At 48.1% G+C, this 14,814-nt stretch overlaps 2 protein-coding genes across 4 annotated transcripts in view; both read right to left on the bottom strand.

The window, feature by feature from the left end:
• Nucleotides 1–14,764, bottom strand: part of NCMAP (non-compact myelin associated protein) — a 44,010-nt gene extending 29,246 nt beyond the window's left edge. The window contains exons 1-2 of one of the 3 annotated variants that reach the window (XM_066375456.1): nt 14,653–14,764; nt 4,053–4,202 (exon numbers count right to left, since the gene is read on the bottom strand). In XM_066375456.1, the coding sequence (XP_066231553.1) occupies nt 4,053–4,139 (87 nt within the window). In that variant the 5' untranslated portion in view covers nt 4,140–4,202; nt 14,653–14,764. Of the gene's footprint in view, nt 1–4,052; nt 4,203–14,652 lie in introns of those variants that run through there. The other 2 variants (XM_066375458.1, XM_066375459.1) reach the window with 2 other exon arrangements.
• Nucleotides 12,872–13,276, bottom strand: LOC136397554 (large ribosomal subunit protein eL34-like). Its single transcript, XM_066372055.1, has one exon. It carries the CDS (start codon nt 13,245–13,247, stop codon nt 12,918–12,920), a length of 330 nt encoding a protein of 109 aa, XP_066228152.1. The 5' UTR covers nt 13,248–13,276; the 3' UTR covers nt 12,872–12,917.
• Nucleotides 14,765–14,814: the final 50 nt, after the last annotated feature.

Raw genomic sequence — 14,814 nt, 5'->3', positions numbered from 1 at the left:
TAAAGCCCCTTGCAGAGTGTTTGGCACAGAACAGCCCTTTAATAAGTTTTATTTCTCTCCCCTTCCCTGCCTCCAGGAAGATCTCCCTAAACCTCTAGTCTACCAGGATTAAAATCAGTGACTAATCTGCAGCATTCCTGAAGACCCAGGTCGATAGGTGAGGGAGGAAGAAGAAGAAGAGAGGAAAATATCAAGCTATCCACTTTCAAGATGTGTTCAAGACTGAGAAAAAAGAATAATCATAATCTATTTCCTTCTCCTTCCTGCTGTGTCAACTTGGGCTTATATAACTGAACTTCTCTGTGAGGTAGCCCTTGGGGGCCTCCAGGAGGCAGGGTTGGCAGTGACATAAATAAATATTTCTGTGCTCCCTGCCCAGGTTCTGGGCAAACACCACAGCCTGAAAGGGAGGCCATGAGGAGGAGGAAGCTGGGTGAGGAGTGAGCTCTGGCTGGGAGTCAGGAGACCCGTGTTCCAGGCCCAGCCCTGCCTCCAGGGACGTAGACCTTAGGGGACGAGCTTTCATGGTACAGTGACCTGGGAGGAGACATTCCAGTCTGGGCTGGGAGTCGTGGAAGCCTTGGTCAGTTCTCTTTGTGGAAAGAACCAAGTCCGCTCCCACCTTGGCCTGGCATTCAAGGCCCTTCGCGCCTCTCCCTCCAGCCCACCTTGCTCCCCCTCCCCCTTTACAAGGCACCTTGGCTCTTTGGAACTATAGAGTTTCCCCCGGCAGTGTTTGTCCCTTCTTCTGAGATGTCCTCCTTTCCCCGTGAACTGGTAGTGACAAGGGAAACGAAGGTATGGGTTTTGGAGTTAGACCTGGGCTCCAGTTCAGGCTTAGGGAATGAAGTCAGCTTGGGCTCATGACTAAACCCCTCTGTGCCCATTTCCTCATCTGCAAACTGGGCTTTGTGATTCTTGTCTTGTTCCTTGTTGTACAATCAAATGAGATAATGATTATGAATGATAAGTACCAATAACTTAGCCTTACTGTATAGACCACGCATGGGTAAGGGTTAGCGTTTAAGTCACTGAGCAAAGCACGCCAAACCCCTAGCACAGTGGGTGCTAAAAATGCTCGTTTTCTTTTCCTCCAAGACCTGCCCAAAGCCCCCCTGCTCATCTCAAGTAGGTCAGTCTGTTCTGAGACTCTTCACAGCACCTCACAGGTACCTCAATTACAGCACTGATCGCATTGAAGTGTTGTAATTAGTAGGTAGATCTGTCTTCTATTCTAGGAGCTCTCTGGGGGACAAAACCTGCCTTAGCCATGGCCATTGGAAACTCAGCATGGGGTCTGCCATGTAGAAGGCGCTTGAATGAGTAAATGAATGCACGTGGTCACACATAAAGGCTGCCTGACAGGGACGTGCTTAAGTAAATGACCACGGATGGTCTGGCTTTGAACATACCCTTAACTTTCTGGGCTCTGGATCCCTGAGCTCTGGTGATGGCCATCAGAGCTCCTTATTCAACTTCATGCGATTCCAGGGGCAAGTCACATCCGTTGGGCTCTTACGTAGCTTGGACTTGGACCGTAATTTTCTAGTCAATAACCAGGATACTAGCCCTAGCAAAGGTTTTTGGTTCATGAGGCATCCAAGAGATCAGGAAGCTATGGAGTGACTGAATTTCCAGAATAGTCCAGTAGTTTATGAATCGTAGACTTACTTGCACAGTGCCTGGGCTGGCCAGGCACCTAGCATCCAGTTGTCCAACAGATGCTCAGGGGATTGGAGGCAGTGTGTTTTTTTACTCCATTGTGGGGCTGGGCTATGCTGCTGTGAGGGGACAGAAGCCACCAGCTTTCTTCCTGGGGGACCCACTTGTTGGAAAAGGAGGTAGACTTACAGAGCTGCCGAGCCCCCTTACTGCAAGGTCTCTCCATCATTCCAGCGCCATCAGTTGCTTCTGACCGGCTACAGAACCAAGCCCTAATTCTTTGCCTGGGTAACCAAGGTCTTCCGTGAACTTCTCAGACTTACTACTGGCACCTGTCTCCTTTTCTCCCTGACTCTAGGCGGAATGAGCAACTTCTGGCCTTCTAAACTCAATAGTGCTTCCCAACATCAGCAAGCTGGCTGCACAGTATCTCCTATTCCACACGCTCTTCTGCAGCGTGACCTGGCCACTAACCCCCATCCCCCAGTCAATGTGTGGACTCTATTTTCTCCGCTCTCTGGAATCTGGGTGGGCCCAGTGACTGCTAAGTATCGCCAGAACACGGCAGAAGTCACTCTAGAAGGGACACGGGGGTAGCCCTTCAGTGGCAGCTTCTGCTTTCTACCTTACAGAATGCTTGCTCTGCCTGATCAGGCGGTGGCGCAGTGGGTAGAGCGTTGGACTGGGATGCGGAAGGACCCAGGTTCGAGACCCTGAGGTTGCCAGCTTGAGCAAAAAAAAAAAAAAAAAAAAAAGCTCACCAGCTTTGCTGACTCAAGCAAGGGGTTACTCAGTCTGCTGAAGGCCCGTGGTCAAGGCACATATGAGAAAGCAATCAATGAACAACTAAGGTGTTGCAACAGAATGCTTGCTCCCGGAACTTCCTCTCAGGACCCAGCTGCTTTGCTGCGACAGGCTCAAGGCCCGTGGAGAGGTCCCAGCTGTGCTCCTGACCGACAGTCGGTGTCCGCAGGCAGCCACGTGAGTGAGCTGCCCCAGACACCCAGGCCAGGTGAGCCTTCATAAGACTGAAGAGCTGACTGAAACCACATGAGTGACTGCGAGTGAGAACCTCCCAGCTGAGCCCAGCCAACCTAGAGAGCCATGAGAGAAAACAATAACAAACTGTTGTTTTAAGCCACAAGGTTTTGGAGCAGTTGGTCACCCAGCACTCTGGCCTTCGTTTCAGCTCTACACCATTATAAACCATCCACTATCATGAGACCCAACTGTCCCCAACTCCGCAGGTCACCTCTTCCACCTCTGACCACTTTTTTTTTTTTTTTTTATACAGAGAGTGAGTCAGAGAGAGGAATAGACAGGGACAGACAGACAGGAACGAAGAGAGATGAGAAGCATCAATCATTAGCTCTTCATTGCGCATTGCAACACCTTAGTTGTTCATTGACTGCTCTCTCATATGTGCCTTGACCGTGGGCCTCCAGCAGACCGAGTAACCCCTTGCTGGAGCCAGTGACATTGGGTTCAAGCTGGTGGGCTCCCGCTCAAACCAGATGAGCTGACGCTCAAGCTGGCGACCTCGGGGTCTCGAACCTGGGTCCTCTGCATCCCAGTCCAATGCTCTATCCACTGCGCCACCACCTGGTCAGGCTGACCACTTTTTTTTTTTTGTATTTTTTTTTTTTTACTTTTTCTGAAGCTGGAAACGGGGAGAGACAGTCAGACAGACTCCTGCACGCGCCCGACCGGGATCCACCCGGCACGCCCACCAGGGGCAAAGCTCTGCCCACCAAAGGGTGATGCTCTGCCCCTCCGGGGCATCGCTCTGCCGCGACCAGAGCCACTCTAGCACCTGGGGCAGAGGCCGAGGAGCCATCCCCAGTGCCAGGGCCATCTTTGCTCTAATGGAGCCTCCGCTGCAGGAGGGAAAGAGAGAGACAGAGAGGAAGGGGGGGGTGGAGAAGCAAATGGGCGCTTCTCCTATGTGCCCTGGCCGGGAATCGAACCCGGGTCCCCCCGCACGCCAGGCCGACGCTCTACAGCTGATTTTGTATTTTTTTGAAGCTGGAAATGGGGAGGCAGTCAGACAGACTCCCGCATGCGCCTGACCGGGATCCACCCAGCAAACCCACCAGGGGGCGATGCTCTGCTCATCTGGGGTGTCGCTCTGTTGCAACCAGAGCCATTCTAGCGCCTGAGGCAGAGGCCACAGAGCCATCCTCAGCACCGGGGCTTGGAATTGAGATCCCTGGACTTAAAAGAAAAGTAAGTACTTTTCTTTTAAAAAATATTTATAAAGTGTATTCTAAACAGAAATGTTCTATCATTTCTGAAAATGGAAAACCAATGTCACTTGCCCTCAGTAGATGGTAACAAAATAAATTGGATGACACAGACCAGTGTCGTTAATTCTAGCTAGACAGTGTTACCTTGCGAAGTGTCTGAGCCCAAGGCTGGCCTTCTCTTTGTTGCAAGTGTTCTGGTGACACTGGTAGCCAGGCTGAGTTCCAGTGCATGGGCAGTTATAGCATATCAGCTTCCAGTTCTCTGGCTCAGGGTCAAGGTTGTATGTCCTTAACCTCAACAGTTCAGAAAAAAAAAAAAAAATTCAACAGTTTTGTCAGCCTTGTGATTTTATCACTTTCCTGATTCTGGGAGGCACCGGAGGTCCCCAATCTGGCCAGTTCTGTGGTGTTCTGGAATTCTCCAGCAGTTCCAATATTTTGAAAGAACTAGGTGAAGCAAACCCCTTCCTACCTAAAATGCTGAGTTCTGCTTGTTTTTTGCACTGACCTCTGACTTGAACACTCACACTTGCAGAATCTCCTTTATTTGTTTTTTTTATTAATTATTTCCCTTACGAGTATTTTCAATGTGGGCCTTTGTGTATTCTGTGGCTTTATTTGCCTGAGAATATTTTTATTATGACCTCATGTTGTTTGTTTTCCAAACTCATTAAAAAATTTTAAAAATTGATTTTAAAGAGGAAAGGAGAGAGAGAGAGAGAGAGAGAGAGAGAGAGAGAGAATCTATTTATTGTTCCACTTATTTATGCATTCACTGGTTGATTCTTATATGTACCCTGACCAGGGATTGAACTCACAACCTTGGCATATGGGGATGATGCACTAACCAACTGAGCTATGCAGCCAGGGCATGATATCATGTTTCCACAGAGACAGAGAGAGAGTCAGAGAGAGGGATAGCAGGGACAGTCAGACAGGAATGGAGAGATGAGAAGCATCAGTTATTAGTTTTTCTTTCCGCATTGCAACACCTTAATTGTTCATTGATTGCTCTCTCATATGTTCCTTGACTGCAGGCCTTCAGCAGACAGAGCAACCCCTTGCTCGAGCCAGTGACCCTGGACTCAAGCTGGTGAGCTTTTGCTCAAACCAGACCAGCCCTCACTCAAGCTGGCGACCTCGGTGTCTCGAACCCGGGTCCTCCACATTCCAGTCTGACGCTCTATCCACTGCGCCACCGCCCGGTCAGGCGACATCATGTTTGAAAGACAATTTGGTTGGCTTTAAAATTCTGGATTGAAAGGGTCCTTTTCTTTCAATTCTTATTAACATTATCTTTTGACGTCCTTCATCAAGTTATTGACAAGCCAATCTGATTCTTGTTCCTTTGTAAGGTAGGCTATCTCTCTCTGCTCTCTCTCTTTGTCTTTCATATTCTCAATTTCACCCAATATCTGTGTGTGATTTATTCCTTATTTCTACTGTTGGCTACACCATGAGATCTTTCACTTTGAACTCATTCATTTTTCTTTAATTCTAGAACATTTACTCTCCATTGTTTCTTCAATTATTTCTTCTCCTTTTTTAAAAAATTATTTTTATTTATTTATTCATTTTTTTAGAGGGGGGAGGGAGAGAGAGAGAGAAGGGGGGGATGAGCAGGAAGCTTCAACTCCCATATGTGCCTTGACCAGGCAAGCCCAGGGTTTTGAACCGGCGACCTCAGCATTCCAGGTCGACGCTTTATCCACTGCGCCACCACAGGTCAGGCTTCTTCTCCTTTTTAACTTCTCTTTCATTTTGGGACACCTGCTTCTACTCTCCATACCTCTTGGCTTTGCTTTTTTATTTGTTATCTCTTTATCTTTTGCTGCTTCCTTTGGGACAGTTCTCAATCTGATCTCTTTGCTAGTTAATTCTTCAACTGCATTCATCCTGATCTCTTGTCTTTTCTCTTCAATACTATATTTTTTCATAGCTAATGTTTTCACTTGGTTCTCTCCTATGACTGTTTTTTGAAAGATAAATTTACGTTTATTTCCAATTTTCCTATGATTTCTTGTTCTTTTATTATTTTATGAATTTCTTCCCTAACTCCTTATATATTGATATAATTATCACACTTTACTTTGCAACCTTGGTCCATCTGGTTCTATAATTCTGTGTCAAATGGCATGGGTAGCTTGACTTACTGCCTTTCCTTTATGGTAGTAGTACTTCTCAGCTGTCTAATTATTTTGGTGGGTGAGTTCAGGTTCCCCTGGGTGTACCATTTAACTGTGGTAATGTGCCCTGGGGAAGGGCCAAAGGCATAAAAGGAGAGGAAAAACATGAACCTCCAGGCAAAGAGCCACATAGACACCTTTTGCCACCCTCTTCTGGGTGGCGCTCTGAGCTATGACGTTAGGCTGCCCTTCTGAGATCCCATGGAGAAGGATCATTGGCAGGAGATAGACTCCTTCAGTGGGATCTTGCAGGCTGTGGTGGGATGGGGCGGAGGACCTTGGTGGAGGAGTGAAGGCCTGTGTGAATCAAGTGAATGCGTCTTGATCAATTCCTCACTTCATCAGGGCTCTGAGCTGCGCCCAGACACCCCGGGGCTGTAGCTGCCCACTCTGGCACTACAGGGGCAGCACCTAAACTAGGTATGCTTCCCTAAAGAGCAGGACAGTGAAGAAGCTTAGGAGTTCAGATTCTGGGGTCAGTCAAATATTCATTCATTCCATGTTGAAAGTTTGTATGGGCCCTGGCTTGTTGGCTCAGTGGTAGAGTGTGGGTCTGGCATGTGGGAGTCCTGGGTTCAATTCCTGGTCAGGGTACATCTGCTTCTCCACCCCTCCCCTCACTCTTCTCTCTCTCTCTTTCCCTTCTGCAGCCATGGCTCAAATGAGAGAGAGAGAGAGAGACATCCCCTAATTTTTGTGAGCAAGTTGGCCCCGGGTGCTGAGGATGGCTCCACGGCCTTTGCCTCAGGTGCTAAAATAGCTTGGTTGTCAAGCAATGGATCAGTGGCCCCAGATGGGCAGAGGATCTCCTGGTAATGGGCTTGCCAGGTGGATCCCAGTCAGGGCGCAGGTGGGAGTCTGTCTCTCTGCCTCCCTGCCTCTCACTTAATAAAAAAAAAAGTTTGCATGTACCAAAGTGTTGTGCTGGGTGAAGGGGAAACAGCAGGAAGCAATCCTTGCCCTCAGGGAAGTCATGCTCCAAAGACTCAGGTCCCAATCCTGGCACTGCCACTTGTCCAACTCAGTCTTTCTAAGCCCCAGTTTCTTCATCTGCAAAAGGGAGATGACCATTGATAGGGTCACCGAGGCTTTAGGAGACTACATGTCAAGTGATTCACACCATGCTCGGCACACCGAGGGCTCTCGAAAACGTTTATTATTATTATTATTATTATTACCAATGATATTGTTATCAGGGATTTGGTATGAACTGGGAGCTGCTTTTAAAAGATTAATGAATCCCCTTTGTCCTTGAGATAAGCCAGTTACCTTTAAAGTCTGTGACTGGAGTGAAGGGGGTGGGGAGACACGGAAGACAAACAAATCAAATTCCATTTTCCTGAGAGAACTATTAATACCACTAGTCCCTTTCCCCTAGTTCTTTGCTTGTCTTTCTTTTTTTTTTAATTGCAAAGGGCAATGCAGTGAGGAGGTCAGAACTTCCACAGTGATGGGCGTGGAAGTTCTGACCTCTTCAGTCATTTCTCCTTAGCTCTGGGCCCGAGGTCTCCAATGGGCACATGACGCAAAGTGTCCAGGGCCTGCAATAGTTGTAGGGGCCCCATAAAAATGTTTCGTTTCTTCCAAAATCAGAAGAAAAAAGAAACTTTTAGGTTAAAGCAAATGTTTTAATGTACCAATGCAGACGTTATTATCACTGTAAATACTACACTGCTCACAAAAACTAGGGGATCAGGGAACGTGCAGATACTCCAGCACTTTCAGCCTTTTGTACTGTGCATTTTCTTTCTTTCTTTTTTTCATTTTTCCGAAGCTGGAAACGGGAAGGCAGTCAGACAGACTCCTGCATGCGCCCGACCGGGATCCACCCGGCACGCCCACCAGGAGCGATGCTCTGCTCATCTGGGGTGTCGCTCTGTTGCAACCAGAGCCATTCTAGCGCCTGAGGCAGAGGCCATAGAGCCATCCCCAGCGCCCGGGCCAACTTTGCTCCAATGGAGCCTTGGCTACGAGAGGGGAAGAGAGAGACAGAGAGGAAAGAGAGGGGGAGAGGTGGAGAAGCAGATGGGTGCCTCTCCTGTGTGCCCTGGCTGGGAATCGAACCCGGGACTCCTGCACGCCAGGCTGACACTCTACCGCTGAGCCAACTGGCCAGGGTCTTGTACTGTGCATTTTCACCAATGAAATAAAAGTTGGTTTTGTATCTTGTTTGCATAATTGAACAACTTTCTTTGACTTGTTTGCTTTTCTGATGTTTTTGTTTAATAAAAAAAAAATCAAACGCTTTTTTTTAACACTTCATATTCATTTTGAAATATCCCCTAATTTTTATGAGCAGTATATTTACAGAGGAAGGGGACTAGGAAGGCAAAATTGCCTAGGCCTAGGGCCCAGGGAAGCCAGGATGTGTCCCTGGTTAGCTCTGTGACAGCCAGCAAATTGCTATGTCTCTGAAAGAGGGAATATGCTCTTCACTTCCTGGGATGCTGGGGGTGTTAAAGGGACTGAGACGTGAGCAGCATTTAGCACTGTGTGGGCCTTGGCAAGCCCTCAGCAAACAGAAGTCAACCATTTATTTCCCTGTGACCTGCAGGCTAAAACTTTAGGAAACCCCGAAGAGGGTTAGGAGATGAGGTACAGTGGGGGGGGGGGAACACCAGTTACATAACTGCTTTTCATTGCAGAGATGACTGGAGAGACAACCTCAGGTGGAGGACTAGGTGGAAGCTGCAAAGTAGGGCCCTACTGTGCTGGGGCTGCGAGAAGCCAGACAACAGCAAAAAGAGCTGTCTCTGAGTTCCCAGCACAGACCTGGGGCAGGCCTTAGCCCTGGAGCTGTGGGATGAGTGACCAGTAAATGAATGAATGAATGAATGAATGATGAATGAACTGTGGAGACATTTAAAAATCCTGAGACAGTTGATCCTAAAAGTTGGTTCAACAGGTCCCAAGACACAAGTTTCTCTAACGGAGAAGGGAAACTAATATTTATGTAATTTTTTATAATTGATCGATTGATTTTAGAGAGACAGAAAGGAGGGAGAGAGACAGAGAGAGAGAAAGAGGGAAGCATTCATCTGTTGCTTCACTTAGCTGTGCGTTCATTGGTCTCCTCTGATATGTGCCTTGACCAGGGATCAAACCTGTAATCTTGGTGTTTCTGGACAACTCTAACCAATTGAACTAACTAGACAGGGCCTGGAAGCTAATATTTATTTATTTATTTATTTATTTATTTATTATTATTATTTTTACAGAGACAGAGTGAGAGTCAGAGAGAGGGATAGATAGGGACAGAAAGACAGGAATGGAGAGAGATGAGAAGCATTAATCATTAGTTTTTTGTTGCGACACCTTAGTTGTGCATTGATTGCTTTCTCATATGTGCCTTGACCGCAGGGCTACAGTAGACCGAGTAATCCCTTGCTCAAGGCAGAGACCTTGGGTCCAAGCTGGTGAGCTTTGCTCAAACCAGATGAGCCCGCGCTCAAGCTGGTGACCTCGGGGTCTCGAACCTGGGTCCTCGGCATCCCAGTCCAACACTCTATTCACTGCGCCACCGCCTGTTCAGGTGGAAGCTAATATTTATTAAGGTGATTGCTGTGGGTAGTATCCTCTGGAACAAGTAGGAAACTGAGGTTCAGAGAGGCGATGTGCCTTGAAGAAAAACCCCATAGCAAAGTCCCTGCTTTTTGCCCCATCCTCACCACAGCCACTTCTGCCCAAGGCTGCCCTGGAGCAGGATTGCTGACCCTGCAGGGTCTGCACCAATCCAAGTGCAGTGCTTCTATCACCACCCTGTCCCCTCCCTTGGGGCCCCCAGCGGGTATCCTAGGATCTGGTAGCCCCACAGAGGGCCCCAACAGCTCAGGAATGTCCCACCCAGGCAGGAGGCCCCTCAGAACAGGTCTGCAAGCTGGCTGAAGAACAGGCCTCTCTGTCTTCGAGATTGGCACACCCTCTTCCTTAGACCAAACTGCAGCCATCACCCCCAGGAGTTCAAACCGCAGGAGAGGTTCCAATCCCACAGCCACACTCTGGCCCCGCCCCCTCAGCTCTACCTACACCCCGCCCTGCTCAGGAATCCTCAGAAGGCGGCCGGCCCACTCTCGCCTCTGCGGGGTCCCCTTCCTCTCCTGCCTCCTCCTGCCTCCCTAGGGTCGATAGGTCTGATAAGGAATTCATTTGAGAGAAAACAAAGAGGGAGCCATTCTGCCAGACCCCAAAGCAAAGAGTCCTGCCAGAGGCCAGGATGCCATCGGCATCAACAGGCGGATGGATGGAGATGGGGAAACCGATAGGAGCAGCATTCATGGGGCTTGAAAACGGTCCAGGAGAAATAAACTCGCTGCTGCTCCCGGCTGCCTTCAGAGCCCTCGGACCGCAGCGCACAGAATGCGTCTTCACACAGGCCCTCTGGCCGGCGAGGCGGCAGCCGAGGTTACAGAGGTTCCTATTTTGAATTCTTTTTCTTCAGTATTAAACATACATCTTTTAAAAAATAAACATAGAGGTTGTTTTGGGTCTTTATTTTTATCATACATCAGGTTTTTAAAAAAAATTAAAACGGTTTATTGGGCAACTTAAAATCCATTTTACTTTTTTTTTAAACTTTTCTTTCCATTTTATTGGCAGATTGGAAAAAAAAGGAAGTACTGCGTTCTCAATTCCCAGAGCATTTTATGGCCCACTGTGGTGATACGAGCGCTGGGAATTAGGAGACTCGGGGTCTCCCCTAACTTTCCCTGACTGAGCATAGAGCATCCTCTCGGGACCCCCGTTCCCCCACCTTTAAGTGGAGGTGCCCTCTATTACCGTGAGGGTTCCCCGTAGCTCTGACAGTCTGTGACCCTGCATCCCTGGAGCAATGGGATGGGGAACAGTGTGGACACTGCTTTACCCTCTCGGACCCCCAGGGGTCTCAGGGACAGGTGTGTCATGGGCAAATATAAGCAATTCTAGAAAGTGTTATAAGCCAAAGCTTCAGACTTGGCTCTTTTGAAAGGTACAGTGTCTCCTGCCACCTGTAGATGCTCCTGACTTCTCACCACCACCTCGGACCTTTGCTTCCCCACCTGGGAGATGAAACCCCCACAAGGTTGCCTGGCAGGAGTCAGAAAAGTTAAAGGTCCCTAACTGTGCTCAGAGTGGCTCCACCTCAAGGACACAGCTTCCTTCTGGCCTCAGGGAGGAATGGCCACAGTCCACAGTGGTGTGATATAGAGTGCGGAAAGTTTTGAAGGGCTGTTGATACAATACAGCTACAGCAGATCCCCACAAAGACCAGTGCGTCCCTCCAGCCCAGCTCACTGTGTGCCTGGCCCATCACATACCGGTTGGTGGGCTCGCTTGGCACCCACACTGCCCCCTTCAGCTACCTCACGACCAGCTAGCATGGAGACCAGCGGGGACAAGGTGAGGAATGTCCCATCCCCAGTAAGGGGTCCTGGGAGCCCCTTTCCATCTTCCAGCCCCATCAGGTACCCATAGTTCTCTGCTGTCTCTTGGTGCCCTTCCCTCCTCCCCTTAACCCTGTAACCTTGGGTTGGACATTTAGAGGACATGAGAAAGGTACTTGGCCTACCTAGACTTCCAGCTCCTCTGTCTACTCTCATGTGGCAACTGGGGTTCAGGATTTCAGGATTTTGTATGCCCTCTCTACCTCTGTGTTCTGGCTGACTATCCTATTACCCCTCTCCACCCGAAAAGAGTGGGAACTAGGGATTCAGAGTGAGTCACCCCAAGATGTGCCTATGTGGTATATAGATTATTTCAAGCTAAAGGCAACTTTAGCTGTGGGCTTAAGAGAAATTTCTGCCTCTCACCCCAACTACCTAGAAGAATTGGGAGCCTTGCACATAAGAGATAATCAGCAATAACCTCTTTTGATCTATCTATAGGGGAGGACAAACTTCTATTTACTAAACATCTGCTCTTATTATCATCCTGCAATGACTTTTTAAAACCCTCAAGGCCTTACCTCATCCCTAGCTCAGGATGTCATATACCCATGTTCTCTTTCTGTCTCTGAACCTCTTGTGCATGTGGGGTCTCTGACTCTCTCATGTATGCGGGGGGTCTCCATACGTAGGTGTGTATTAAATTTGATTATTTTCTCCTGCTAATCTGTCTCATGTATATTTGATTATTAGACCAGCCAAAATAACCATGAGGATAGAAGAAAGTTTCTTCCTCCCCCACAGGGGTGTCCCTAATCCAGTTCTCAAATCTCTAGAAGATTTCCAGGTGCACCCTATGATATTCCAGAGAAATATGTGCCTGTTGGGGACCAAATAACCAACAGGGTTTTTAGAGTTTAGATTTTTGGGGGACAGAGGTGGGGGAAATTGGCTGTAAGCTGACAGTCTGCCCAACCTTACTTGCCTGATTAGGTTGTAAAAGGCTGTTAAACTGTGGTGCTGGATTGTTTACACTACCCCCCATGTTCCCCAGAAAGACTGGAAGCAAGTTTCTTTTATCCTTTGTTTGGTGTAAAGTTAAGATGATATGTATGGTGGGGGTTTTCTTCACTCAACACAATTAAGAGTAAAAAGAGAGAAATTCTTCAAAGTTTTGACGAAGAAATGAGAGTCTGCCTTTCAAATATATGCCCAAACATTGAAGAAATCGCTAGGACACATCAGGCTTCTGTTTCTCATAAACATAAGAATGAAAAAGCTTAACACATTCGTGCAGGGACCTGCCGAATTTACTAAATCTTACTAAGAATGTATCTATAGATATAAAAAGATAACTTTTTTGTCATTTTTAAATTTTAATTTAATTTAATTTTTTTTATTTTATTTTTTGTTTTTATTACTCAAAGGAGCCTCATCTTTTATTTAGCCTTCTGACTCTGTGCTTATGCTTTCAGTACTTTCACAACGATTTTCTGCTCCTCAATAAGGAAAGCACGCTTGATCCTGTCACGCACACATTTAGCACACATGGATCCACCATAGGCCCTGCTTACATGTGTTTTCGTTTTAGACAACCTCATTAGAACTTTAGGTCTTACAGCACGAACTCCCAGAAGCCGGCCTGGGCACACCCCACAGGCAGGTTTTGGTGCTTTCCCAAGCTTCTTGGTATAAAGGTAAACAATTCGATTACCAGGGGTTCGGGACAGTCTGGTTTTGTTAGAGGCTGTATTGTAGGACAGCCTCCGATGGTATGTCAAACGCTGGACCATTGTGGCTGCCTTAAAGACACCGTCCCCGGAAGAGCTGTCATTTTTTAATTTTTTAACCCCTTGTTTTTACAAATTCTAAAAAGCATAACAAAAATGTGACATAAAAATTTTTTAATGTCAGAATAAATTTAATTTTGTCGTATTTATTCGTTTAATTACCATAAAAGCACGCTTGGACTTTATATTTTTTCTTTAATATTTGACTTAATTATTATAACACATTTCTCAGAAATTTGTATATAGTGCGCCTACAATTATTTGCAGGATTTTAAATGCGCCCCAACTTCAAAAAGTTTGAGAACCACTGGCCTAGACACTGTTTCCCATATCCATACCCATCTGTTAGAATCTGGCCATCTCTAAATTCAGTATTTGTTGACTACTGACCACATGCCAAGCATAGACTCAGATTGCGTACTCATTCATTCAACAAAAATACAGTGAGACTTACTACAGGTCAGGCACCACATAATGGTGAACCAAATAGACATTGGTCCCTGCCCCCAAGGAGCTATAGTCTAGTTTATATTGACTGAGTGCCTACTATATACAGATCCTGTACTAAGCACTTTATCTGGATTATTTTACTTAATCTGTCTGAGAAATTGCTTTGTTTAAGAAGCACATCAAACTGAATTATAAAGAAATGAAAGGTTCTGCCAGAGGCAAAGTTGGACCTCGGGGATAAGTTTCAAAGCGGAGATTCCCAGAACCAGAGGGCTCCCTGGGCCCTTGAAACCCCCGTTGTGTTTGACACACCCAGCTCCTCCTCTCACCAGTGCACCCAGACCACAGAACAGGAGTCCGATCCTGTGTCTTTTCCCTGAAGCAGCTGGTCCGGAGGGCTGCTCCCAACCTGTCTACCGAACTTGCCGCTCTTACCTACAGCCCTGGTTCCTCCCCCGGTGTGGCTCATTAAATCTCAGAGCTTTCGCCGGATGGGGCCTCCGCTCAAGATCACCCATCGAGACACCCGCATTACAGAGAAAACAAACACAGGTCCTGAGTGCTTCAAAATCCCTTCTACGTCCTCGCTGGCCCTTTTCCCCCCGGGGAATGGAACGAGGAAATTAAGTGCTTTCTGGATGTCCGGCATATCCAGCCCTAAACGCAGGCTGGTTCCCAGGGCGATTCTCCGCGCTGGGTTGAGACTGTTTCGTAATCTGGGCACCTTTACACATGTCCCATCCCTGTCTCCAAACTGTAGATGATCAACCCCCCTCCCACCACCCACGACCGCCGCCCTCTCGCGCAAACCCCAGGCCCGGGAGATGCTTCCTCCAGCGAAGGTGGTGGTGGGGACACTGGGACCGCTCATCCCCCCACCCCGGCTCTCCGTCTCCAAGCGCGGCCGGCAGGTGGACAGCGAGCCACCAGCCTGGGTCGGGCGCCCACAGCCTCTTACCTACTCCGGTGAGTCCCACGCGCCAGCCCGCCGCCGCTCAGCCTCCCGCCGGCGCCACCAGCGCCGCCCGGGCTCTACCCGCCTGGGGACCCCGCCCCCGGCCCGCCTCGCCCCGCCTCGCGCAGGTGATCCGGGCGCGCAGGACTAGGGGGCCGCCTCGGG

This window comes from Saccopteryx leptura, chromosome 3 (assembly GCF_036850995.1).
Source record: "Saccopteryx leptura isolate mSacLep1 chromosome 3, mSacLep1_pri_phased_curated, whole genome shotgun sequence".
Taxonomy (NCBI): Eukaryota; Metazoa; Chordata; class Mammalia; order Chiroptera; family Emballonuridae; genus Saccopteryx; species Saccopteryx leptura.
Note: the sequence above shows the minus strand (reverse complement) of the source record. Positions and strands in the feature narration are given on the sequence as shown.

Excerpts from the sequence above, each read along its gene's own strand:
- LOC136397554 (XM_066372055.1), bottom strand. The coding sequence starts at position 13,247 with ATGGTCCAGCGTTTGACATACCATCGGAGGCTGTCCTACAATACAGCC.